The sequence below is a fragment of the Cladosporium halotolerans genome, assembly GCF_011745625.1.
Source record: "Cladosporium halotolerans strain TM138-S3 chromosome Unknown Sca42, whole genome shotgun sequence".
Classification (NCBI taxonomy): Eukaryota; Fungi; Ascomycota; class Dothideomycetes; order Cladosporiales; family Cladosporiaceae; genus Cladosporium; species Cladosporium halotolerans.
In genome coordinates, this window is record NW_027191493.1 from 84,666 (window position 1) to 109,641 (window position 24,976).

The following is a 24,976-nucleotide window of genomic DNA, read 5'->3' on the forward strand; positions in this document are numbered from 1 at the left end:
CAAAGAAACAAGAACTTGCTGCTGCGGCTGCTTGGCGGAATGTTCGAAGATCACGCCTGCCGCCCAGCAGCGTTTCCGATCCAAACGTGTCCCCGCGCGGGTTTTGTGTTACAAGGTGGTGGTATAATGCAGTTTGATCCCGTGTGCTGACTCTTGACGCGTCGAACCCGTGCCTCATGCTTGCTTGCGCCTGCGCTTGTACTTTCGTTCGTGCCGGGTGGGAGGGATTGATTATGCTGTTGGGGAGGTTTTGGGCGAGAGTGCGTGGAGTCGGGATCGCGCCGTGGCGCGCGTTGCTTGTGGTGCTGCTCCCTCTCGCGGTGCGGTGCTGGGCAGTGGATGATGGAGGAGTCGGGATGCCCGGGGCGGGCTTACTTCTTCTCCACCTTGACGTTCTGGCTCAGCCAGGAGAGACCTTCAAAGATACCTGTGGGTTTTGCGCGTTAGTACTGCTGGGTTCGGAACAAGGTGGGTTTTGGGCAGGCATACCCTCTCCGCTGGTGGCGCAACTGGGCTCGACCTTCCACACGTGGTCCTTGGCTATTCTGTCGAGGTCGAGGGCTTGTGCTACGTCGTTCGGTCGCATGGCTGTGCAATGAGAGTTAATGTTCTATTTTCTTTTGTGCCCATGTTGCGCAAAGCGATTGGCGCGGTACTGACCTCCGTCAACATCCTGCTTGTTGGCGAAAACGAGCAGCACGACGTTGCGCATTTCGCGGTCCTGGATGATGCGGCCGAGTTCGGACTTGGCCTCCTCCATGCGCGCGCGGTCGCAGGAGTCAATGACGAAAATTAGAGCGTGGGTTCCTATGAGCGTTCGCGTTAGGATCATGTTCGCGAGTCAAAAGTTTTCCCTCCTCATTGGCGGGATCTCGCGAATTCTCTTTCCTGCTCTCAAAATTGGACAGTGGTAAACATACCAGAGAAGTAATGTCTCCAGAGAGGCCTGATCTTGTCCTGTCCGCCTACATCCCAAACGTTGAAGCGCGTGTTCTTGTACGAGACGGTCTCGACGTTGAATCCGACAGTGGGAATGGTGTGAACTTCGCTCGCGGCGCTCGGGGAAAGCTTGAGGGTGTAAAGGATGGCTTTGGTAATAAGTCAGTCGCGTGTAAATGTCTGACGTGGAGTGCCGGCGGCACGAGGAGCAATGCGCCGCGCGAGGACAGTTGCCCCTATACCGGCCGAACTTTGTTGAGACGTACTGGTCTTTCCGGCTGCATCAAGACCCAGCATCAGCAGGCGCATTTCCTTGCTGCCGAAGATCTTGGCCAGAGAACGGGAGAGTGCGGCGCCCATTGTGACCGAGTGTCGTGTGGTATTTGCGAATGTATGTACTTGTTCGCGTGGGGTATTCAAATGACGCGCGATGCGCGAAAATGTATTCTATGCGGAGCAGCTGTATCAAGCTTGCTTTCTTTCTAGTCGCTTTTGAACTGTTCTTCAGCGCCCTTTCGATAACTCAATGGGCTCTTGGAATGTTCCCGAGAGTTTTGATCCGGCACGTGGATGGTCTGGAGAGAGTTTCCGGGGATCGCTCCGTCGTTAAGGGTGCTCGTGAGGGTGTTGGATCTTGACAGGCGTGGACTGGCGTGACAGCGACAATGGCAGGGCAATGTCGTCGAGGATGGTGAGAAGAGACGGAGCGGGTGATGCGAAAGGTGTAAACAAGTTCTTTTGCTGGCTGGCCGTTGCAACTGCCCCCTCCCCTCCGTCCACCCCCTGGAACTGGGACCTGCACTTGTCTAAGTTGGCGCCGTCCCGCGACCCTGCAGCAAGCGGCCCCTCCCGTTCAAGATGAGTGAACGCTCGTTTCACCGCGCCGGCGCGCGCCCGTCACCTCGAAGCATACTTCCTCTTGGAATTGCCGTCACCGAAGACTTCACACGCTTTGTTCTTGCTCAGGCGCCTCGATCTCAGCTTGAAGTCTATTGCACTATCGCATCCGCAATACTACGCGACCAATAGACGCGACGGACGTGCACCTTGCATACACGACGCTGCAGTAAAGCTCGGCTCATGATCACCGCGACCTTGATAGCCTCATTCTGATCTCTCACGGCCACGGCTGTGCACACAGCGAAACTTAAGTCCACCAACGGGAAGGTGCGTGTTGATTGCCGCCATGGAGCTTGACTCCAAAATCTTCGAAGCGAGGCCGTCTCCGCAGGCTCTTAGAATATTTCGACGTCACCCTTGCCGAGCCGTCCGGGCGTAGCGTAGTCTCGAGCTCCATCCACGAACCCTACCTACACGAGACACGCGAGTAACATACTGGTAGATGCAGTTGTGGCTCTCCCGTATAATGAGCGCGACACGATGCGCGAAATGCTGCCCTCTATAGCCATTCGCGTCGACACTATGTTCGATGAAGTGTACAGCTGTGTAACAGAGCTGCAGCGGCGCAGCGCAATGAAGAGGTGGGTTTGGACGTACGACGGCCGTCAGGTGTATGTGTACGAACAGTTGGAAAAGACCTTGCAGCTTCTGGACAAGTTCAAGTCATTGGGAAACGTCTTCGCCAATGTTTATCCACTCCATGTCGAGCTGCTTTGGGCGGGCATCCGAGCTGGTCATCCGAGCTATCCTCGAGGTAAGCACTCGCCCACAAAGAGTGTGCTGTTTAGACTGTGCACTGATAGCTGCCCTACAAGGTTGCCTTGTCTAATCTTGAGCAACGAGCTACCCTGTCCAAGGAATGGAGCTGTCTCTGTACGTGAGCAACCGGCTGAAAATCTATCGGGACGGTTTCGCTCGCCTGAAACCTTCACCCGCATCGAACGAGTTTCGTAAAAACCTGATAGATCTGTACGCTCACATACTCGGGATTCGACTATTGACCCTGCGGGTAATTCCTAGTCACCCGCTGTCAGACAACTCAATCCCTGTGGGAAGTATCCCAGACGACCTTTCCTTTTGACTTTATCAGTTCTCCACAAACTTCTTCCCTCCGCTCTCACATTTACCTAGCTTGCTAATGTTCGCACAGGTATCGAGGTAATGCTCCTATTCATAGGTACCAGCGCCAAAGACCACGTGACCTTCCCAATTCCCTCCGTGAGTTAGCTTCATACACTGCACTCCGCACGCAGATTTCGGGATTTCTTTATCGATGTAGTGATCGATAGCACCCTGCATGGTGTTGCGCTGAGCAGTAGTGTGACAATTGCCCTCAGCCATCACTGCATATTGGTAGTCTGGATCGTGAAACTCCTTGGCGGTGCAAGTCCTGTCGTCAGAGTTGGCAAAGACAAGATTCGCAATCCCCGTTGCGAGTGAGAGGCCGAACGCGCCCATAGCCAAGAATCTGTCGAAAGTAAGTTCTATGGTTGCGCCGCACACCTGGATCTGCAGTCTTTCACTTAGAGTCGTGTTGGTCAGGCCGAGTTCGAAAGCGTCCAGATCGATCTCGTGATAGGGCATCCTGATTTTTGGCTTTTGCGACTTCACGGGCGATGCTGTAGCCCAAGAGCCCGAGAAAATTAAGGCTAGCAGCCAGGAAGATTCGAAACGCATCTTGTTTGTTCCAAAGAATGTAAGCATCAACTGTGCTGAGGACTAAGACAAGGACGAAGAACGCTGTGATATCCGCTATCATCTGAAGGATTCCGCGTTACCAGCGGTATGTTCAAGTTGGTGAGGCCTGGCTTTGTTGTGTAAAGGAGAGTAGGGAAATGAGATTGGCACCTTGGTGACCACCGAGAGATTCGCCAACGATGAAATAAGTTGCTTGGGGTGGCCGTCCTTTATGAACGAGCATTGTATGAAGGAAAAATCTGAGACGGAAATCGACAACAGTCAAGTGCCACCCCGTGGGCTAGGGCGGGCCTCTCGAAGGCAGCATTCGTTGCTGCGAGGCCTGTAGTATGGACGATAATCTGGGTGGTTGAGCCGACGAACTGCTTTAGTGCTTCTTCAGTCGGACGCCCCACGAGTCAGTCCCAGCATGCAAGCACTCGACTTTTCCGCCTGTATATATTTATAATATCTTTAACAGGCGGCTTCATGGAAGCGAATGTAGAAGCTTCAGCTAGTTAAGAATAATGTTATCTTTCCTGGTCGCCGTTCATGGCCTTCCGCACTGCAATCCACCACCGGATGGCCCCATGATCTCGCATGATGGTCAGCAGAGTTTGTCAACAGTGTTGACTCGTGTCCATTCCGCTCGCTTGAAGTAGTTGGTGGTTTCATCAAGTACTCGCTGTTTGTTGCGCAGCGGGCTTTCTCTGGGCGTACTGCGCTTATTGGATCTCAAGCTCTACGCCACCAAGTGCGGGCAAGCTGTCAGCTCCACCACCGATAAGGCTGCATGATTACCCACCGCCTTCTACATCCCATTGATTTAAGTGTCGAACACAATGAATTCTCTTTACCGAGTGTGTGGGTTTTTAATACAAGCTGCGAATGTTGTAGGAATCACTACGACGTACACATCTCGAGGCTAATGAAGCCACAGTGGTTTTCGAGACCAACAGGACGGCACAGGTACCGTGGACCGTGGTTTAAATGCCAAGCAAGTACATGTTGGTATCACGCGATGTCGTGATTCCAGGTCTACCCATCGCCGCGTGGCTGGGCCTCGAGCTGAAGAGCTTGTCCAATCGAGATATGCTCCCGCCATGCCAGGCTTGTACATCTCCTGACTGTAGCCCCACTGTTCAGGTAGGTAGGTGAAATGCCAACTGCACGGCATAGCTGCAAGACTAGATATTCATGACGACTGTCTTCCGTCTCCAGTCGAGCATGCTACTTTGAGTCGTCTTTCCGCTTGCACAATGCGATGGATACTACAAATGACAACTTGACATTGCGCGATCTTGGGCTCTGCCCTGGTTATCCAACGGATCATCGGAAATCCTCTACCGGAACCGGACCAATGGATGAAACTCACCGTGGCTCTGCAGATTCGGTCCCCCACGTTGATATCACAGAGTACCAGCCGTACAGACCGTCGAGCTTGACTTCCTTGCATGAACTGCCAGCAAACGAACCTAGGAAACTCGGATTCACGGTCTCGAGCCACGCAATGCCAGAAGACAGTCTACTTCCGCGCACAGGAAACGAGAAATCTTTGGTAGCTCAACGGCAATATGGAAGGCTTGGGAGTAGTCCACATACACTCTTGAGAGCTTGGTTACCCGAGTTGGTAGCTCTGACACTGTCTCTTGCTTGCCTCACGTCCTTGATCGCTGTGCTGTTCGCTTATGAAGGTCGCTCGGTCACAAGACTAGGGCTGCCACCATACTTGACGCTAAACGGCATCGTGGCAGCCATATCAACAGTCGGCAGGGCGTGTCTCATGGCCCTCCTTTGCGCGGCCATTATGCAAGCGATGTGGCTCACCTACTTCCGTGAAGCGGGAAAGACAAACTGTCGAAGCCGGCTCGAAGACATGGATCTTTTCTATGAAGCTTCCAATGGTGCCTGGGGAAGTTTTTGGTTTCTGTTTCGTATGCGCAGGCGGCAGTAAGTGCTCTTCCGTTGATGACTTGCTCATTTGAGAGATACTAAGCAAGACAGCGGCTTTCTGGCTCTTACTGGATGCCTCATAATGGTGTTCTCGCTGGCTTACAACGCCATGGCCCCACAGGCTATTCGTTACGAATTGCTACCAAGCAAGGACGGCCCAGTGGCGGAGAACGTGCCACGGAGTGAGACTTGGGATCAACGCATCGGGCACGGCACGTCCAAGCCATGTAAGCAGCTCACATGTTGTCTCAGTTCTGAAATTGCCAGCGAGCTGACAACAGCACGATAGTCCCTCCGCTTGAAATGGTTGCAGCAATATATGATGGCATCCTCACTGAAGAGGTCAAACCAATTGAGCCGCCCTGCCCATCCGGAAACTGTACTTGGCCAGACACTACGTCTCTGGCGATCTGTGGTGCATGCGAGAAGTCAACATACCGAATGCTGCAATGCGATCCGCCGCAGTGTAGTGAGTGTGGCTTGAACTATACGTCTACATGCGAGTACATTCTGCCGTCTGGGGCTTATCCTAGGATCATGAATGTTGCCGCCGATTCCTCACAGTGGATGTCAGGTGGAGAAATCGCTCGATTCGCCGCTATCCCGGGCAACGGCCATGCGTTCAATTACAGCTCTACAGACCGCGTGTATCTACTGGACGTCGAGTTGTTTGGTACAAGCTTTGATACGATACACGGCACAGACTCCAACCTCACTCTGCTCAATACCGAATGCGCCCTTTGGATGTGTGTGCAGACTTACCATACTGAAATGGAGAGCACTATCCACCACGAGCGAGTGGTCTCTAAAGAAGACGAACTGGACTCAGATTATAGCGTCGACACATACTTGCAGTCAGATGCTCAACTCTATCACTTCCCGCCCATGTCCATACGACCTGGTGGCCTCAAAAGCCTGAACTTCACCGTCAACGTCGGCGCAGCAGAATCCCTCTCACGATTCCTCACCAACTCCTTCACCGGCAACGTCAGCACGCATTATGACACAATCGATTACAGCTCCAACTTCATGCTCGGCATCTGGCAAGGAACCCGCGACCCGGACGCTTGGATCGCCAATCTCGCGCAAAGCATGACGAACGTCGTCCGCTCGTTCGACCAGACTTCTCGGCCTCAGTACAACGGAACATCCTACGAGCTTTCCATTGATGTGCTCTGGCGCTGGATGTTCTTTCCCATTGTACTCGTCCTCTGCTCCGCGGCTTTCTTGATTGCCGTTATCTTGAAGACGGCTTCGCATCCAGAGGCGGAGACTTGGAAGGGTAGCCCGCTTGCTTTTCTACTTTTTGGGTTGCAATCTGATGTCAAGGCGGAGGGTCTGCGGCGGATGAGTGAGGATGGCTGGGTTGCTACACAGAAGGAGCTGGGCGAGTGTCGCGTTAGGCTGGTTACTGAGGCTAACGGCGGGAGGCGGTTTTATGCTGTTTAGTAACTTCTTGTATCGCGGCAGGATGAGCCTAATTAATCAACTCAAGGACCGGTGGCGTAAATTTCAAAACGGAGAGCTCGAACGCATCTTCTATGATCATGTCTGAAGAATTCCAGTGAAACGTGATCAGGTGGTGTAGCGAGATTCCAGCAAACAACATAGTCATAAGCGTTATGGTCACAAATGATGTAACAGATTCGGTCAGATGGCCGAGTGGTTATGGCGCTAGCTTCAGGTAGTCTTTAGAAGCTACTTGCTAGTGGAGCTATCCTCGTGGGTTCGAGTCCCACTTTGATCAATATCTTTTGCTTTTGGCCTGAGCGTACCAGCTTTTGCTTTTTGATGCCAATGAAACCCCGAGAAGCATTGGTTCGGCTTTTTGCTTGACTGGAACTGATCGGCGTGACCCGATGGTGTCCTTTACAGCCAAACTTCAGCGCAGAGCTTTCTGCGGAGTTCACGGGTGCGGTGCAAAAGTAGTCTGATGATAAATATGGAAATTATTGCAAGATTTTTGTGATAATGAGTTTTTCCGTTTCTACCTAATATCTCTCAAGGCTGTCTAACGCAGCAAATTCAAAGCAAACGTAGAATGGCAGCCAGCCGAACTGGGACGCCAGGGAATACAACAACATACGGGTAGAGATAGGAGAGCTGGCAACCACATGCAGCGGGAGATTCTCAATTTACTGTTCTCACATCCAGAACATCGTGTCATCAAGATTCTTGTGCCACGGATTGGCCGGCGCACCCACCGTCCGTTTTTCTCCAGCCCCACGGTAGAATAGATCCGCCGCGCGCTTGAACACTTGCTCATACGTGAGATTCTGATTGCGAAGATCAGGCACCTCATCCAGGAAAGGCTGCAGGTAGAGCCGGGCCCGCTCACACAACCTGTCTGCGTAGTACGTCGCTGGCACATAGCTGACGGAGGAAAGGCTCCTGCCCCAAGTGAAGCACAAGTTGAAAGTGAGGTCCTGGATCTCCTTGGGAGTGAACTCCATCCCATTTTGGAGCACGAAATAGTGCGTGGGACGCGCAGTCCCTAACTTGCCAGGTACAGTGTGCGACAGAAGGTAGAAGTCGAAGTAGTAGGGATGCGTGATGGAGCTGTCCACGACAGTACCCGGGAGACAATTTCCGCTCATTGTCAAGGAAGGATTGAATGACTTTTGATTTGGAACGGGCTTCACTTTCGGATAAATGCGGCTGTTGTGCCGCTTGGTCACCACAACGGCGGTGATCTGGGGAGAATTGCTCAGGTTCGTTCCCGAAGCCTTCGATTTCGAAGCTTTGCCCGGCTGTGTCCATTCACGCTCTTTGTCGTTGAGCTTTGTCCATGCGGATTTTATGGCTGTGATTTCTCTCTCGCGGACTTCAGCATACTGACTGTGCCCGACGCCGTCCCGATAGAAGAGGATGTTATTCGGAAGTTTGCTGTTGTTTTGTTCGTACCAATAGCTGAGAAGGTCAAATACCATTGACTCCATGTCGTCAATGATGTCCTTTCGGGATGTGTTGAGACGTACGTGGCCTGTGTACCGAGCGAAAGTGCCATCGACGGTTCCAACCACGGCAGCAATAGAAGGGGTGCCGTCGAGGCTTGCAGCACCTGGGTGTGTCACATCGGCTCCGATGATGATGGTGTCAAGAGAGCCTCCGATCTTTGGGAAGCTCGTCCCACTTTGAAGGACGTGGTTGACATTGCCACAGCGAAGATTTAGCTTCATGGCAATGTTGCGGAAGTAATCGTTCATGCCTTTCGAGGAAGGGAGATTTATAGCAGAGGAATTGAATGTCCCGCGTGCTTTCTCAGCTTCTCTCGTGAGGATGGCTACGATCTTCTGCTCGCACATCCCAATTGACTTTATACCGAGCAGCTGATCGGCAACAATTCTGAAATTGGTGTAACGTTGGCGTTGCTCAGAATCATTCACTGGGAGGATCAGTACTGCAAGATCGCACTTGTTCTGCGGTGCTTGCAGCGTCGACTGCAAGCCCTCGGGAGTCCAGACATCAATATCGACAATATTGGAGTTAGCCAGGAGTAATTGTTGCTCGCCGTACTGCGTTTGAACGTCCAAGAAGCGGGAAGTGTAACGCTTGAGGAAGTTGCCGTTGTCTCTGTACATATCCTTTTCTTTCAACTTAAAGAATCGCACCTTCGCCGTGGCCCCTGCCGTGTCCCCAAACCTGCGACGGGTATTGGTGAACTTTGCGCCCGGCTGCATGGTCCAGAAACCATGATCATTCGGATGCTGCTTCACAGGAAAGAGATGGCCACTCGCGTTCTTGTACATGATTCTGGGCTGCGCAATCTGACGTGCCGGAACCTCGAGAAGATTTGAAGAAACTCGAAGTCCCAAACTTTGCAACAGATTTGGCAATTGCGCGGGATTGTCGAGTTTCAAGCATTGCAGACCTTCCCCGACGATAGCTCCATAATTCTCCTCTGGTCGCCTCTTCGCGATTTTCATCATTTTCGCAGTCTCTTCAGGCGAAAGAGTACCGCGATATGGCTGATCGCTCAGGACGTCAAGTTGCTCTGCAAGGTGAAACTTCTGGTTCGGAGCCTGCTTGCGACCAACGTTGCCTGTGGGCAAGTCCAGATTGAAGTTGCTGCTCAAGTTATACTTGCTGCGGAGGTGATCCCAGACTGTTTCGGAAGGGAGATTCTTCTGAAGAGTTTGGCCCCGAGGCTTACCGCCGAGATCGCACAAGGTCTTGGTCCTACGGGCCTCGGAGTCAATTTCGGGACCTTGACCGTCTACGCCGGAGCGGCTGAAGTTGACTCTGACTCGGAGGCCGCACAGATGAGATTTGAGAAATTGCAGGTGTAGAATGGAGCGCCTGTCCATGAATTCATCCAGGCGCTGAGGTTTGTAGAAAGCACTGGTGGTATTGTTCACGTTCAGGAGAATGCTTCCCATTGCTGGGCGGATGGATGAGAAGTACCCCTGGATGGCGAGAAGGCCTTTGCTCGAGTTGTCAAGTTCTTCATGTCCTGGACGGAAGTAGAATCGATTGTCGCCCACTTGGAAAACATTGCCGCGACTAGGAGTACCACTTGCAACCTGCTGTGAGCTGGAAACACCATCGTCGGTAACGCCTTTCGCGATGACAATGTTCAATGCTTCCTTTGCACCGACGTCTTCGTACCGCTCGTCAAAGCCGCCGACAAAACCCTTCAAGCCATCCAGAGAGTGCTTCTTGGCAAAAACAACCTCCAAACTACGCTGCTTGGGTTCGCCGCGATTGCCTGACTCAAAGTCGTTCACAATTACCTGGCGAACGATCTGCCCCGATGTCGGCTCACTGTCAACGTTGAAGAGGGGTTTGCAGGTGATGATCTTCTTCTTGCAATCCGTAGCTAACTCGCCTCGGGCATTGAACATGTCTCGATCAATCTCAATCATGTCCAGGATGAACATCTTTCTCTTGGCGCGAGTGGCTGATGATGGGATGCCTTCGACATGGTATTCATACAGCACCTTGCCTACAGGAATGTCGACCTTGAAGTGATTCGTGATAACACTTGTTCGCTGGCCTGGTACGATGGAGGGCCGAAGCGTGTAATGCTTGGATCGCACACCGCCTTTGCCGATTTCTGTATCACGCTTATTGGCAATAGTAGCTTCGTTGAAGCTGAAAGTCAACATGTTGTGCGGCTCAGTCGCTGTAATCGCATTGCTCGTGTTGACATCTTGTTGATCTGGCAGTGTAAAGATACCGGGTCGGTCGCGGTGGGAAGTTCCAGCTGGACAGCATCGCTGTATTTGCCCTCTATGTTCGGTGGAAGGTTTCTTCTCAATAGAAGAATCCGTGGGATCTGGGCTTCCAGGAGGTTCTTTGCCATCCGGCAGGGGAGATGGCGGATGAGGAGGTTGCGGTTGTTGGTTGTAGGTGGACGGTCCGGGTTGTGGGCTTTGAGAAGGATTGTCATCCACTGGATCATAGCCTGGTATGGCTCCTGCTGTGGCTCCTGGGCGCTTCTTCTTCCTCGCCATACTGGTGCAATGTTTTTGAACTGAGTATTGTTGGCAGCAGAAACCTGAGGATGCAGAGACCCGTGGATGGAGGAAGGTGTTGTGAGGTAGTAATGAGACGTGACAGAGCCAGCGGCAAAATTTAAGTATCGCGAGGAGAAGGTGAAGTGCGCTCCGCAGCAAGCAAGACATGGAATCAGGCAAGCAGCGAACACGAGAGAGATCAGTTGGCACGACATGTTTGCTCCGGTGACTGACATCATGTACTTTATTGCATGTACTGGTCAGTGAAAGAGCAGACGAAACATGAAGGCAATTGCGAAGTTTGTGGTTTGACTCACATCTCTCTGCTGGATCTCTTCATACTGCACGGGCGCTTCATTGCGAAAGATGGCCCGAGAAGACTGAGAAATCATGAGGAAAAAGACCGAATGCGCAAAAAGACTTCGAATTTCCGGAGATCGATGTTGGCGATCATTGTGCCACTGATCAGTAACGGATACCTTATCACGCTTATGCCTATGTCTCATGGTATCCTGCTCAGTATCCTGGTCATTGTCAGCAAGATCACAACCGAATAAGTCGCTTCGATACTCACCTATTACTCCAATGCCTCCAAAAAGACAATTTCGAAATGTGGAAGTCCGAATCATAGTCCTTCAGTCGTGAGAAGGTGCTGATGAAGGCCCGTCTACTTCCCACTCTGCGGACCCATCGCATTACCAACAACCCTCTCCCTCTCCTTCAAATTCCTCCCACGGCCCTCAGCCACACTCATCGCTTCCAGCTCCTCATCCTCACTGTCATCGTCCTGAGCAGGTTCCCAGCCGGCCAAACCTCTGAGCACTCTATTCTCCTCCTTCAAAGCTGAAATCTTCCGTGTGAACGGGAGCTTCTCGTCCTCTCTCGCTCTGACTGCCCGCCTCAGCTCTTCGTTCAGTTTGCTCAAACCCCGTTGCCAATCCTGATGGATCTGCTGCGCTTGGACGGTTTCAGCGCGCGATTCTTGAAGGAGATGTGTGTAGTGCTTGTGGATAGACGTGATGTAATCGTTTTGCTGAAAGACGTAGTTGCGTATACGCTCGGTCGCTTCGGTCAGTGTATCTTCGTATGCGGCTTGTAGACGGTTGTGTTCTTCGTTTGCTTTTTCGTAGGCGGCGATGCGGTTGTTTGCGGCGTCGAGGGAGCGCTGGAGCGAGGTTATGGTCGGGGCTGAGGGGTCGGCTGCTGCTGTGAGGTTGTGGTCACTATTTGCGCTCTGGAGGGGCGGCGCATGATGCGCGCGGGGATTACGGGAACATACATTGTCCTGAAGCTTCACCATTAACGGCAGGCAGTGAGGGTAAGCCTGTGGGGTACCTAGCCTACACGTCGTGTCACTATACCGCCCCACTGCTACTACTGGGGGAGCAAGATGGGTATTCAATTGCTCTGGTGATCGACATACGTTACGCCTTTCCACTTGTTCCAATCCTTCCTGAACACTAAGAAAATCCTCCCTGTTCTGTTGCAACCATCCTGACAAAGTTTCCATGTTCTGCATGAGTGTCTGCATGTCGCTGTAATGCCCAGCGGAAGGCATCCCATTCAGACCGCCGGTGGCGTTGTAGAGGCCAGCGTTGCCAGCGTTCTGGTGGTTGGCCATTGTTGCAGATCTCAAGCGCGCTTAGGAGACAGTGCGAGGAGAGACCGACGTGTTGTCGTCGTCAGCCGAAGTGTCAGCCGGCTCAGCGTCCAATGGCTCCGTTGCGCTCTCGTCGTCGGCCGAAGTGTCTGCCGGCCCAGCGCCAGGTGGCTTGAACTCGCCGTCGACGAAGAGATCGGGCCTAAGATCTGGGCGGCTGCGGTAGGCTGAGTCGGGGATTTGCTCGCCCACGCGGTACGCGGTCTTGACTGAGTCGGCGGAGCCGGCGGAGCCGTCAGAAGCGTCGGAGGAGCGGCGCTTCGCGTTGTCTTTAGCGAGAAGGTCGCTGAGGCTCTTGTACGGGGATGCAGAGCTGAGCGGCGTGCACCCTGGGGAATGCTCGATGGAATCGGGACCCTTGGGGGTGGAGATGTCGGCGCCGGAAGCGCGGGCCTTTTCGCGCTCGAGTTGCTCTTCTGCCTCCTCTTCTGCGCACCACTTGTCGAACCACTTGGAAAATCCGGCTTCGGCGTCGGCTTGCTTGCGTGCTTCTGTGAGGGAGAGTGGAGGTCAGCGCTCGAGCTTCAACTTGTCGGTCGGCAGGCACGCGCCCAAGAATGATGAAGCGCGGGGTGCGGCTAGCGCCAGCGGGATCGGGATCGCCGGCCCGGAAGCGCGCACCCTCCTGTAACCTCACCTCACGAACGACCTGCGCCGCTTGAAGGGGGAAACGTACCATCCTCAGCCTTCTGCTGCTCATACTTCTCGCGCAGCTTGCCGCCAACCGCTTGCCCTTCGACGGTCAACCAGACGCGCGATCCGTGTGGGCCTTCAGCCTGATAGCCGGGGTGGATCTTGACACCGTCCTTCAACAAGCCGTGCTGTTGCATGTGATTCAAAAATTTGATCTCATCGTCCCTCTCGGTGAACATGGCCAAGCCGGCAGATGCCTTCTCTTTCCTGATGTCTTTGTACTCGGCGGGGTCCTGGACGTTAGTCGCGTCGGTGAAGTAGTTGACGCTGTTGGGAACCACGGGCGGCGGCGGGTCGTAGGGGCGGTACTTGTGCTCGTTGACGGTCATGTCGTGGATGGCCTGGCCGATTGCGCGCATGTCGCGAGTCGGAAGCGGATAGCCCTTCATGTGCATAGTACGCCCGTCGGCGGCCCCGGCGTAGAGTCTCTCGCTGGACCACTTCGCGTAGTTGCGAATGAAGGGATTGTCGGTCATCTCCTCGTCGTCTTCGTCGGACATCGTGTTGGCGCGGCCGGCATTGAGCTCGGAGAAGGTGTAACCGCGCTTGCGTGAAAGGCTCCTCGGCCTCTTCATGTCCTGCTCGTTAGGCTTCATACGCTGCTCGCCGTACGGCGGCAACTGCGTTAGAGGCTCCAAGGACACGCCGCCCTGGTCTCCTGGTGCAAATCCCGCACGCCGGCCCTCACGCCTGCTCTCACGCCTGCCCATGCTCCGATCGAAGAGATCGTACCCTCCGCTGCTGCTGCGCTTGCCTGTGGTCCCCTCGCTTTCCTTCGCTGCTGCCTTGGAAGGAGAAGAAACTTCATACATACCAGCGGACTCCTCACCCTCAGATTCCTTCGGCTCCATGCCGGGAATCCTCATGGTGTAGGTGACGCCGTCGATGACTTGCGGGACGTTAACAATTTCTTCCAGGGGTCGAGGGAGGATGCCTCCGCCAGGAGCGAGCCTGGAAGCCGGGATCGAGTAGTCGGGCTCGAACAGCGCTGGGCCCTCTGGCTCCATCACGCAGGGGAGGCTGTCGCGCATTCTCGGGGTCGGTGGCGGCGCGCGCATTGCTAGGACCTGCTTACGTTTCTTCTCCTTCTCGTACTTGACCTGCTTGTCTTTGATGGTGTCCATTTGATTGGCGTGGAGCCACATCAGTTTACCACGCTCGCTGAGGCCCGGAGGCGGCGGCGTCTGTGGCGGCATCTTGTCCGGATCGCGCGGTGTGCGGGAGCGCGGCATGGTGAATGATGAGGTGAAAGAGTGCGCGATGGTGTGATCGCGGTGTGAAAGAGGGTGATGAAGTTAACGAACGAGGTGAGTTGGGTCTGAGTATATACGAAGGAATAAAGCTACAGCGCACCCGCAGTAATAGTGGTCGCCGCCCGCGCATGTGATTCCCTTAGCGTGTTGCCCTGCAAACGAGCGCCTGACTCCCCCATCGCTCCTTCCCTAAAACTAGGTGTTTATGACGATGACGTCGATAGGATCGTTGATGGAGATGCGTTCACAAACGACTGTCCGGTTATTATGTTGATGAGGTGTCGGCGCTACCTCTCCGATCGTGAGTACGATCGGGAGGCGACGGTGGTGGAACACTGCTACCATAACCTTCATTCAGTTCCTTTTCCTTCGATGAACAGCCGTCCGCACTTCCTTCACCGCGATAGCAAATTTCTCCAAGACTTGTCGGCCTCCTCTTCTGCCGAGGAGAGCGTGCAGCTTCGATGGAGAGCTTCTCAGTGACTGCTTTTGCAGCAGAGCCGCTGCCCGTAGGCTTGACAGAGTCTACGAGAGTCTTGAACACGCCCCTTGCGGACGAGAATCCGAGAGAAGCTGTGCTTTTTGCTGCGTTCGGCGCCCAAGAGGTCTTGTCGTTATCGAGTGAGAATGCGAGCGCTTTCCTGGCCCGACTGGAGTCCGTTGACGACACGGATGATCGGTCAGAGTCTGATAGAGCGGCAGCTCTTCGATCGATGGGAGGACGAAAGGATGTCTGCGTCGGTGTCTGGACAAGATCCTGGACTTTCTGCTCGGTAATTGCGCGACTCTCGGTCGGTGGGTGAATCGCAGGCGTTGGCTTAATCTGTTCTTTGATCTCGGAGTTGTTGTCACCGCTTGATCTCCGTGGCTGTAATTGAATCTGAAGAGAGCGACCTTGTTGGTATCGAAATCGATCAGGAATGAGCTCCAAGCTGGTTAACCTTCGGCAATTGGGCCGGTACGCGGCTGGGGCGTCGGGAGAGACGTTTGCGACTCCTCGTGGTGCAGGTGACAGGCGTATCTGGCTGGTGTTTGACAGATCATCAAACATTGGCTCCTTGGGCAAATGCGGTTTGACGACGGGGCGGCTCCGATGCTGTGCCGCTGGCTCATGCTGCTCGAGGTTCCAATCGCCATCATCAACAGTTGTACCTTGGGGCAGCGAATGCTTCGAGACACCCCGCACGCCCGAAACAAGCTTGGAATTCGATGCAGAAGGACCGGCCTGTTCAGCCTGCTGTGCATCGTCTCTGACTTCTTCCGGGGTATTATGGGGCTTCGCCTTTCCCTTGTCTAGTGGCGTGGCTTGCCTCGACATCGAGGGCTTCCGAGGTGTACAGTCCCTTCGGGGCAGTATGGGCGAGTGGCATGGAGATTTTGGTCGAGAATCCGGAGCAATCTGACATGGTGGATCGCCCGCATCTGCTTGTAGTATGGGATTACCCTCCGTGCCGCGCTGCACTCCGCCTTGGTCTGAGGGACCGAGGATTTGCGACCCTGGCGCCTCTATTTCCTTGTTGATGGGCTCGAGACACGTGGCCAAAGGAGGCATCACCAGGTCTCGTGAAAGATCCGACGCTGCTGATTCGGATGCCAAAACGTCGCCATCGATCTGGTTGGCCTCAATTGCAGGCGTTTGTGGCAGCTGCTCCCTCAACGCGCGTCTTATTCCACCAGGCATCGATTTGATCATCTTCGTTGGGAGCAGCCTTTCACGAACAGTTTGACTGCTCGCAAATACCGTTGCGTAGCCCACCTCGCGCCAAGGCAGTGCAAACAGCGTTGAGTACTTGACATCCTCCAGTGACAATAGCTCGCACTGATATGCCATGGCTCGAATGTAGACCAGTTGTGCGATGCTCGTGAGACCATTGCTCAGGAACCGCTGGATTCTTCTGGCGCGCTCTTTACTTGTCTGGATGGCGAGATAGATTGCGCTGATGTTGATGAAAGTGTCGAACTCACTGCCGTGACGAACACCATTTGACTTGAGCTTCTGATGGCGTTGCATGGTCCCTAGGATGTAGCTCTCTGCTGCGCAATCGACGGGGTCTGGAGACGGGAGGAGCGACAGATCTGGAACTCTGAGTGTAGATGACGCCAGCTAAGCGCCTTGACACTGCTGTCGAGGCTTGGTGTCGGTCATGCTTTCATGTAGATAGTTCCGCGCCTCAAGAAAATCCCCTCCTCTTGACACTCCATTATGTAAGCAGTGGATGTCGTAGAGGAAGCCGGTGACATCCGTGAAACTGCTCTGCGGAGCAACAAGGTTGCCACGAAGCTCGGATGGCACTTGAGCGAGCGAAGCAAAGATCTTCCAAGAGGGCTTATTCAGCAATTCGTTCAGCTGCGCAGCGAAAGAACTCATCTTTCCGTCATTGTTCTCATGCCACATGCAGTTTTCCAGCCTTGCGGCGACTTCGCGAGCATGATCGCATAGAGAAAGAATGTATCTCGCTTGAGAGGCTAGCTTCGCCAATTCTCTAGCGTCCCCCATGCGCGCCATCCTGCATTGAACTTCGTCGGCGGTGGAAATAGCGAAGGTACCATACGTGTCGCCGAGTCCAGTCGGAGCCCGCTGAACAACGTCTCCGAGCCCACATGGTTGGAAAGATGCTCTGGTGTAGTCTGTTTCTGGGCCTGGGTTCGCTTGGAAACGCGGTCGAAAAGTAAGCTCGAAGAAATCTGTGGCATTCATCTCCTCAGGTACAGCCGCCGATAGGATGGTGCATGCTTCAAAGCAGCTCCGGCGTTGCTTTTTCGGTGGCGTCAAAGGCCTTTCCGGTGATGGTGTTCCTGATGGCTCGGGCAGGCTCTCATTGCTGCCGGCCTGCCTGATCTCTTCACCCTGTCTTGCCTCGTTTGCGGAAACATTGGCTTGTTCGGGTTGTGGCCTTACGATCCGAGGTACTTGCGGGACTGCACCATGTTCAATGGGGAGCATTCTATCGTTTCGGATTCCGCGAGGCATCATGGATCGCAGTTCCACTTCGTCAATCCACTGCGAAAGATTTGCGCCCCGATGCGGAACATTCTGCAGCGCAGATGTGTCTAGATGCGGTCGACGCCGAACCCTAGCGCTTTGTGCAAATGAACGTGTGTGATTGTGCGTCTGACGCCCTGCGGTGAAGCGAAGCTTGTAGGGGAATCGTTGACGCCTTTCGTTGTCTCGCTGCTCCCTTGCGACAGCTTCTAGTTCCGATGCAAGGCGCGGGTTGCTGAAGTCACGGGCTGCGCGGAGATCGTTCTGACGCTCGTTCCCACTGCGCATGCTCACTTCATCCGGTGTTAATTGCAACTCCCTCCTGCGCACTCGATATCTCGCCGGGACTCGATCTGATCGCATGTATTGGCTCCTTCTTCCTCGGTAGATGTAGGCGTGGTCATTGAGCCATTCCGGGTATGATTCGGGAGTACCTCCTTCGTCAACCCGAGCTTGTGGTGGGTCCAGAGGATATCCTGTGGTGGCTTGTGGCGGCACCGCAACGACTGGCCTCGACGCATGTCTCGACTCGTTTGGGTCCCAAGCCCTTGGAGTTTGGTCCCAAACCGGTGCTGTCTCGCGAATCATTGGTTCGATTCGGGCCTCAGCAGCTCCTATCGGACCAGTTGCTCTGCCATCATGCTGACGCACACCTCCATAATGCCCATCATCAGCAGATTGAGAGCCAGAACGCAGGCGCCTCCTTGAAGGCGCTGAATGTTGACCGCGATGCGTGAAGACTTGCAGATGGTCATTCGAGACGTACTGCGGATCTTCGTTAAGAATCTTGCTCAGAGGTGAAAGCTGTGACACCGGATTGGCGTTATCGTCGTCGGTTGAGTATGCATGGTCGATGCCACATTGAGTCTGCACCAAAGTTCTAGCCGGATGAGTTGATGGCGCTTTTCGTTTGGCTCTTCGATTTCTTCTGGAGGAAGGAGAAGCAGGTGAACTTAGTGTCAACGAATCGAAGTGGCGCGATCGGGGTGTATCTGCGGAGTAGTCGGGGGAACGCGGCTGCATCTCGTGAATCGAAGACCCAGTTTCTTCGGGACCTGGAGTGATGCCGCAGCGCTGGTGTTTTTTTGCACGATCCTTCTCAAGCTCCTCATCAAAGGAGGAACGGCATTGTGCCTGATGGAAAATAGCATTGCTGGTCGATGGGTCGACAGTGGTATCATCACACGCGTTTACATCCCAGCCTATGCTGAACGCGTCCAATGTCTCTTTCAAAGCAGCCCAGCAGCGCCGTAATGCCCCGAAGCCAGGTTCGGGCTGTCTGCCGTCAGTGCTCTGAGATTTGGGAGAGTAATTTTCGATCTGTTTGCTCTCCTGGAAAGGATCTGGTCCTTCTCTCCAGCTATCTAAAACGCTTCTGACAACCGGCGCGGACGGTTTGCTTGGAGGACTCAGAATGGCCTTGGAGCCCGAGCTTTTTAGTCTCTGTTGATAATCTTGCCACTCTCTCAGACTATCTGCCATGACCGCTCTCACGATGTCATCGTCGATCGTCTGCCGGAAGTCGATCGCTCGAGCGTCATATGATATATGCGTGAGGGAGAAGATCTTAGGATCTTTGTCAAGATCGCGGGCTCTGCCCTTGCCTTTGCCAGAATACTTTCTCTGCCACTCGCCGGGGCCTTGAGAGCTTGGATCGGTGGGATCTTCGGTAGCGGTAGGCGGCTGCGAGCTTTCAGGAGCAGGCCTCCGCCGTTCGGTCGCCAGCTCTCCGTTTGGCCTTGGGCGTAGTGGGAATGGCTGCGAGAGGTTCGGAGCAATTGGTGTTTCGTCAACTCCAGCTCGAGAGGCTGATGACCCTGCAGAGGACGCAGCATCACCCGGGCCCAAGGACTTTGGAGATACAGACTCGTCATCATACGTCTTCAACAAATCTCCCGAGCGGCTGGTAGTCTGTAACCGGAGCTGACCACGACCTGCTGCTCCCTCTCCCGGGGCTGATAGATTGTTCCCTTGCGTGATTTCTGTCCGGGCCATACTCTGCTGCACCACTAGGTCCTCAAAATCCCTCCGCGGCGGGAAGTCGGATGGCAGCGGCGCTGGCGGCGGTTGTGGTGTCCTCGAAGAAGATGCAGTAGAGGATCGCGAGCGTGCAAACCACTTCCTCAGCGACCGGTGGAACTTGGCAACTTTGGTCACTGCTTGGATAATGGCAAACTCCTGGTGGGGCTCAACTCGCGCCTCTTGCCTGCGTCGTTCAATTTGTCTCACTCGTTCATCCATTTCTTCAAGCTCGGCCTCGGAGAGAAATTGGGTTCTCTGGAACGGAGCAAAGCTGACCCTCCTCTTTGGTGGTTGTATGCCCGGTGCAGCTTTTGTGCCCGGAGCAAATCGAATGTGTCTTTGGCGTGGTTGCGTTTCCGGAGCGAATATAGCAGTCCTGGTGCTAGCTTGCGAATCAGAACTGCTGGTTCCATCGCTGTCATCAGTTTCGTCAGACTCCAGGGCCTGTCCTCTGTGACGCTCGGCTCCAGAATAAGACGTGCGAACACGGGCGCCAGGGCGCCCTGCAACTGAACGCAAGGGCTCTGACAGGCTCGACCTCCGTCTCGGCTCGTGATGGTCGGGCCTCCAATGCCGCCTTGCTAAGTATCTCCTCGTCGTGATGTGAGGACCGTACCTCACGACATTCTCAGACGTATCCGACAAAGCCCGTCTCTTCACTATAATTGCTGCGCCCGATCGCCTTGCATGCCAGCCCCGGTGGCGTCTGGATCTTGCGTATTCCTCTCTCATAGCGAACGAGTTCCTGTATGTTTCGACCGAATTGGTCAGGTTCTGGCGGCGAACATTGTAATGAAGCTGCACCGATTTGGTCGGAGACCGTTCGTTGTAGTTCACGATCTCGCTCTTCGGGACGAATTTTGCCCTTGGGCAGAGTTCGTTGGCGGCAGGAGTCTGGGATTTAGGAGGATTGACTCGCCAGATCGGTTTTCCGAACAGTTGAACTGTACGGAGTAGATGGGGGTAGCTGGACATTTCGGCCATGGGAGAGCTTGGAGGTGAGTGGGAGGCTGATCTTGGTCCGTCATCCATCATTTGCCGGGTAGGCCCCTGATCAATCTCCGATTCTTCGTTTGATATGACATCTTGGCCAGATGAGGAGCTTTGGGGCTGATTGGAGTCATGGCGCTGTGCACGTTTTGAGCTACTCGGTGCATTGAATGTGTTCTGAGGGGGATATTGGGATGCTTTCCGGCGAGACATGTTGTGTTAAGTTTCGGTGACACGTGAGCTGGACCGATGCGCGATAAATGAAACCCAGGAGCACGCGGTCAATGCATGTTCGATAATGGCGTGATAAGGTGAGGCTTTGTTGTACCTACATTCAGAATGCAGTTGGCGAGAACGGCGTCACACATCTCCATACCACGGCTTGCAGCAGGCGCCGGTATGATGGGTGCCTTCCATCTCTCATTGAAAGAATCCGCGGAAGTCTCTGCTGGGATACAGAACTTACAGTGCCTCAGGAGCAGTCGGAATCATCGTAGTTGATACATCTCAACATTACTTCCTCAAGGCCATCATCTTATTAATATTAGAAGCCATCTTTTATCCCCTTCTTCTGCTCTTCAGCCAGTCGCTTGTCATTGATATCCCACCACCACTGATTACTCTCGTCCCTGCCTTCCTTCTTCTTGTCCTCATTTGTCTCGTCCCAGGGCTTCGGGGCCAAAATGTAATGCACGTTCTTGACTTTATCATCCCTCCAAATCGCGTCATGGACACCTTTCCACCGCAAAGTCTTCAGCGCATTGTAGATGTAGGGAATGCCTACCCAGCGTCCGTTGAAGACGTCGCCGAGGAGGGACTGGTCGCTGAACTCGTACGACGACGTCGCTTCCGAGCTCATCGCATTGGAGATCATATCGTAGGCGTCAGCGCTGGGATTTACCACTTGTAGGCCTCCATTCGGCATCGCCAATCCGGCCGTTGACGGCGCGCCCTCGACCTGCGCCTTCTCCGGCTCGCCGTGCTGCGACGTGAACGCGCAGTTCTCCGGAATCCAATCGCGAGGGTAATGCGGCTTCTTCAGCGGATTGCAAACGCAGGCATGGCTCGCAGCGAACACTCGCGGGCCTTTGCCGGCCGCCGACGGCGCGTCGAGCGGGATGTCCATCAGCTCGTCCATGTTCTGCAGGCACAACATGTCGCTGTCCAGCTGGACGACGCGCTCATATTCCACCAGACTGAACGGCGTCAGCTTACTCCAGCAGTCGTAGAAGCGCGGGTCGTTGGTGAAGTCCTTGGCCGTCTTGGGGAGGAGGTAGGGAATGGACTTCTTGGGGATTCCACGCGCGTCGAGGGCGTCATGGCCTTCTTTGGGGAAGGATTCGGTGTAGAGGGCCACGAGAGGGTACTTGGAGCCCGCGAGCTTGAGGGAGTAGTCAAGGGTGAGGAGGCCTGAGAGGTAGTCGGTGTTTGTGATCAGCGTCGTCCAGACTTTGGGTGAGTCGACGACGCGCTCGGGTGTAGGGTTCGCTGCGCCGATGGCGCTGCTCGCGTTGTCAGCCGTCATGGTATACGTGCTGTGAGATCGGTACCTGAATTATTAGCCTCGAGTCACAATAGTCCAGCTCCATGGCGGTAGGGGAGGAATTTCGTGGCGCATTCAGGCCAACCACAGCTAATCGCGCCGGCTGCGTTCGCGATTGAACCCCGCCGATCTCGCGCCCCGCCGCGCGAAATCCTCCCAGTCGCAGACGTCATGTCGGCCAGATCTCATCAATCAAACCCCCGTTGATCGGCGCCAGATTTGATTAGACTTAACGCTACTGCCAGAGGGTCCTGTCGCTTATTCTCCAGCTCGATGCGCGCCAATTGCTGCATCTTTTGACATGATCACTGTCACGCTTTGCAGTGTTACCGGTCTCCCATGTCGGTGAAGCATGCTACGCCTGCCGGCATAAACCAGACCGATGGGAAGGAGGTCATAGCCGCGCCCCAGGGCGGGCAGTACAAAGGCTTCGTCGCTGGTGTCTTCTCCGGTATTGCGAAACTGAGTGTCGGGTGAGTGGTGGTTTGGCAGAATATCTCCATGAGGAACACGCAGCTGACGGCGCTTCCAGTCATCCCTTCGACACGATCAAGGTCCGCCTGCAGACTGCGCCCCATTCACAATTCTCTGGTCCGCTCGACTGTCTCCTACAGACCATCAGGAAAGAAGGCGTCAATGGCCTCTACAAGGGAGCTACTCCGCCGCTCGTCGGCTGGATGTGCATGGACAGTCTGATGTTAGGGTCTCTTACGCAATACCGTCGCCTGATCAACGAGCACATCGTCCAGCCGAGGCGCGCCGCTCAACCCGCATCAGTATGGGCAGGAAGGGAGGCTGAGAAAGCGAAGCTGCCAGCGCTGGGCCACGGCTTTGCCGGCCTGTTTGCTGGTTGGACAGTCAGTTTCATCGCTGCGCCAGTCGAGCACGTAAAGGCTCGGTTACAAGTGCAGTACTCGCGCGCGAGGAATGAGCGTTTGTACAGTGGTCCGATCGATTGCACCCGTAAGATCCTCAGACAACATCACATTTCTGGCCTTTGGCATGGCCTTGGCTCCACATTACTGTTCCGGACGTATTTCTTCTTCTGGTGGGGGAGCTACGATCTGTTCACCCAAGCATTCCAGAAACACACAAATCTCAGCACACCAGCTATCAACTTTTGGGCAGGAGGGCTGAGTGCACAGATCTTCTGGATCACCAGTTATCCCTCAGACGTAGTCAAGCAGAGGATTATGACGGACGAGCTGGGTGCAGCAAGAAAGTTCCCCAGATGGAGAGATGCGGCCATGACGGTGTACAGGGAGAACGGTTGGAAGGGATACTGGCGGGGATTCGTCCCATGTTTCTTGCGGGCTTTCCCGGCCAACGCAATGGCTCTGGTGGCATTTGAGGGAGTCATGCGTACGCTGAACCGCTCAGATCTCCCTTGAAGTGGGAGTGGCCTGACCAATCTACTTTTGCTTCGTCTCCAGTCTGCGTGCGAAGCACAAGATTCCCCTCACTCGGGCATCCGCTGGGAGGATGGGAGCCATCTATAGACGCCGCTTTTGCCAATGTAAATGTACAACACACCCACTTACGACTCTTCTCACCGATCCACTCAAAGCTCTGCGCGATATATAGCACGATCACGCAATGATCCCCGGGAGCGAAAGCTCCGTGACTGTGCTACTGCTGCGCAAACGCCACATTCGCAGCCACATCCAGTGGTTTAGAAACTCATGTTCTCGGTAGCCCGAGATTTTGCCGTGTCACCATAACATCTCGGACATCCAGATGTCCACGCTTCAGACAGAAGGGCATCGATCCTTGTGTCTACACGGCACCGAGCCTCATTGAGGCTACTCGAATCTGGATGCAGCGATCGGGCAGACTTGTATAGGTAGCCCGCACGCAGAGATGCGTGAGCGATCCAATGGTGCCGAAACCTTTCAAATGCCCCTGCGTCCTGTGGACGGCATCAGACCACATCGTTCTATAATTGCCTCGGTGGGCTTCTAGTACGCTTCGCAATGCGCTCATCCCTGCTTGGACGTCTTGCGCCGAAATCGCTGTCGTGCGTTCTGGCTGGGAGTTGATACCATCCTTTATCTCAGTCTCATGACTTGTTGTCCCCTCCAATGTACGCCATCTCAAGTCCTCTCCACAACTGAAAGTGCAGTTGCTATCGCCGGAGCGCATAATCCTGAATACACTCGAACGATCGAAGCACGACAAATGGGGCTTTGTGATCTACCGTTGCACGTACGAGGACGACCAGGGCTGGGAGCTCTTCAAGCACCTCCTCCACGAACGCACGGAAAACACCATACGGACCTCTGACGCGCCTGAAGCTACCGACAGCCTTGAGTGGACTTTCGTGGAAGACCGCGCAGCGCTCGAGGGCGCTTCAAGATCTCAGCTCCGCGACCGCTTCAACCGGTGGGCCGACCTGGCCTTTGTGACCGAGCAACCGCGGGCCCACGCAGAGGCTCAGGAATATCCCCTGTTTGGCGTTCCGCGGTATAACTACTTCATCCAGGTTGACGAGGAAGCTTTGAAAAGCGTTCTGGCAGCACCTAGGCGGGATAGCTATGGCGAGGGGTTTGTTAACCTTGCGGATTCGCGATGGAACCCTTTTGGAAGCCGATACCCCAGGCACGAAGACGACGATGTGTTTGAGCGGATTGACGGGTGCACGGATGAAGATGTTGGCTGGATGAGGGTCGCAGCCAGGATGATCAACACCTACTTGTACGAAGCAGCTATCGACTTTCCCGGTGATGTCTGGTATGTGTTCCATCAGCGGCCACCTGGAGTTTTAAGAAACTGAGGGTCATCTGCTGAGTGTGAAGCCTTGACGCAGCAACGCATGTACTCTAGTAGCGGGTGATCGCTGTGGTGAGACACGGTAGGGGCTTGAGTATATGCATCAACTCAACAGCAGGACCTAGGAGCTGACTT

General features: G+C 54.4%; 8 protein-coding genes across 8 annotated transcripts; 3 read left to right on the forward strand and 5 right to left on the reverse strand.

The window, feature by feature from the left end:
* Positions 1–45: 45 nt before the first annotated feature.
* Positions 46–1,672, reverse strand: WHR41_08412 (uncharacterized protein). The gene is made up of 5 exons (XM_069377016.1): positions 1,206–1,672; positions 921–1,088; positions 661–807; positions 490–588; positions 46–427 (listed from the first exon to the last, which is right to left on the reverse strand). The coding sequence occupies exons 1-5, from the start codon at positions 1,297–1,299 to the stop codon at positions 372–374; spliced, it is 564 nt and encodes a 187-aa protein (XP_069225985.1). The 5' UTR covers positions 1,300–1,672; the 3' UTR covers positions 46–371.
* A 184-nt stretch (positions 1,673–1,856) lies between these two features.
* WHR41_08413 (uncharacterized protein) lies at positions 1,857–3,234 on the forward strand. Its single transcript, XM_069377017.1, has 3 exons — positions 1,857–2,106; positions 2,282–2,593; positions 2,655–3,234. Exons 2-3 carry the CDS (start codon positions 2,320–2,322, stop codon positions 2,666–2,668), a joined length of 288 nt encoding a protein of 95 aa, XP_069226008.1. The 5' UTR covers positions 1,857–2,106; positions 2,282–2,319; the 3' UTR covers positions 2,669–3,234.
* On the reverse strand, positions 3,007–3,423 carry WHR41_08414 (uncharacterized protein; the record flags this gene model as incomplete). The annotated part of the gene is made up of 1 exon (XM_069377018.1): positions 3,007–3,423. The coding sequence occupies one exon, from the start codon at positions 3,421–3,423 to the stop codon at positions 3,007–3,009; it is 417 nt and encodes a 138-aa protein (XP_069226003.1).
* A 2,090-nt stretch (positions 3,424–5,513) lies between these two features.
* WHR41_08415 (uncharacterized protein) lies at positions 5,514–6,987 on the forward strand. Its single transcript, XM_069377019.1, has 2 exons — positions 5,514–5,696; positions 5,759–6,987. The coding sequence occupies exons 1-2, from the start codon at positions 5,552–5,554 to the stop codon at positions 6,916–6,918; spliced, it is 1,305 nt and encodes a 434-aa protein (XP_069226002.1). The 5' UTR covers positions 5,514–5,551; the 3' UTR covers positions 6,919–6,987.
* A 626-nt stretch (positions 6,988–7,613) lies between these two features.
* WHR41_08416 (uncharacterized protein) lies at positions 7,614–10,925 on the reverse strand (the record flags this gene model as incomplete). Its single annotated transcript, XM_069377020.1, has 1 exon — positions 7,614–10,925. One exon carries the CDS (start codon positions 10,923–10,925, stop codon positions 7,614–7,616), a length of 3,312 nt encoding a protein of 1,103 aa, XP_069226005.1.
* Positions 10,926–11,343: 418 nt separating this feature from the next.
* On the reverse strand, positions 11,344–13,096 carry WHR41_08417 (uncharacterized protein). Its single transcript, XM_069377021.1, has 4 exons — positions 12,352–13,096; positions 12,208–12,268; positions 11,503–12,134; positions 11,344–11,452 (listed from the first exon to the last, which is right to left on the reverse strand). Exons 1-3 carry the CDS (start codon positions 12,547–12,549, stop codon positions 11,596–11,598), a joined length of 798 nt encoding a protein of 265 aa, XP_069226004.1. The 5' UTR covers positions 12,550–13,096; the 3' UTR covers positions 11,344–11,452; positions 11,503–11,595.
* Positions 13,097–21,073: 7,977 nt separating this feature from the next.
* WHR41_08418 (uncharacterized protein) lies at positions 21,074–22,054 on the reverse strand (the record flags this gene model as incomplete). The annotated part of the gene is made up of 1 exon (XM_069377022.1): positions 21,074–22,054. The coding sequence occupies one exon, from the start codon at positions 22,052–22,054 to the stop codon at positions 21,074–21,076; it is 981 nt and encodes a 326-aa protein (XP_069226010.1).
* A 225-nt stretch (positions 22,055–22,279) lies between these two features.
* On the forward strand, positions 22,280–23,608 carry WHR41_08419 (uncharacterized protein). Its single transcript, XM_069377023.1, has 2 exons — positions 22,280–22,545; positions 22,605–23,608. The coding sequence occupies exons 1-2, from the start codon at positions 22,412–22,414 to the stop codon at positions 23,461–23,463; spliced, it is 993 nt and encodes a 330-aa protein (XP_069226009.1). The 5' UTR covers positions 22,280–22,411; the 3' UTR covers positions 23,464–23,608.
* The last annotated feature ends 1,368 nt before the right edge of the window (positions 23,609–24,976 follow it).

What these genes read in the sequence shown, in the direction of transcription:
- WHR41_08412 (XM_069377016.1), bottom strand. Translation starts at nt 1,299, where the DNA reads ATGGGCGCCGCACTCTCCCGTTCTCTGGCCAAGATCTTCGGCAGCAAG. An exon ending in CTGGAGACATTACTTCTCTG is followed by an intron (nt 808 to 920) that starts GTATGTTTACCA and finishes GAACGCTCATAG; the next exon opens with GAACCCACGCTCTAATTTTC. An exon ending in CAAGCAGGATGTTGACGGAG is followed by an intron (nt 589 to 660) that starts GTCAGTACCGCG and finishes CTCATTGCACAG; the next exon opens with CCATGCGACCGAACGACGTA.
- WHR41_08413 (XM_069377017.1), top strand. Translation starts at nt 2,320, where the DNA reads ATGCGCGAAATGCTGCCCTCTATAGCCATTCGCGTCGACACTATGTTC.
- WHR41_08415 (XM_069377019.1), top strand. Translation starts at nt 5,552, where the DNA reads ATGGTGTTCTCGCTGGCTTACAACGCCATGGCCCCACAGGCTATTCGT. An exon ending in GCACGGCACGTCCAAGCCAT is followed by an intron (nt 5,697 to 5,758) that starts GTAAGCAGCTCA and finishes ACAGCACGATAG; the next exon opens with TCCCTCCGCTTGAAATGGTT.
- WHR41_08417 (XM_069377021.1), bottom strand. Translation starts at nt 12,549, where the DNA reads ATGGCCAACCACCAGAACGCTGGCAACGCTGGCCTCTACAACGCCACC. An exon ending in AACAAGTGGAAAGGCGTAAC is followed by an intron (nt 12,269 to 12,351) that starts GTATGTCGATCA and finishes CACGACGTGTAG; the next exon opens with GCTAGGTACCCCACAGGCTT. An exon ending in TGGTGAAGCTTCAGGACAAT is followed by an intron (nt 12,135 to 12,207) that starts GTATGTTCCCGT and finishes ACAACCTCACAG; the next exon opens with CAGCAGCCGACCCCTCAGCC.
- WHR41_08419 (XM_069377023.1), top strand. Translation starts at nt 22,412, where the DNA reads ATGTCGGTGAAGCATGCTACGCCTGCCGGCATAAACCAGACCGATGGG. An exon ending in ATTGCGAAACTGAGTGTCGG is followed by an intron (nt 22,546 to 22,604) that starts GTGAGTGGTGGT and finishes CGGCGCTTCCAG; the next exon opens with TCATCCCTTCGACACGATCA.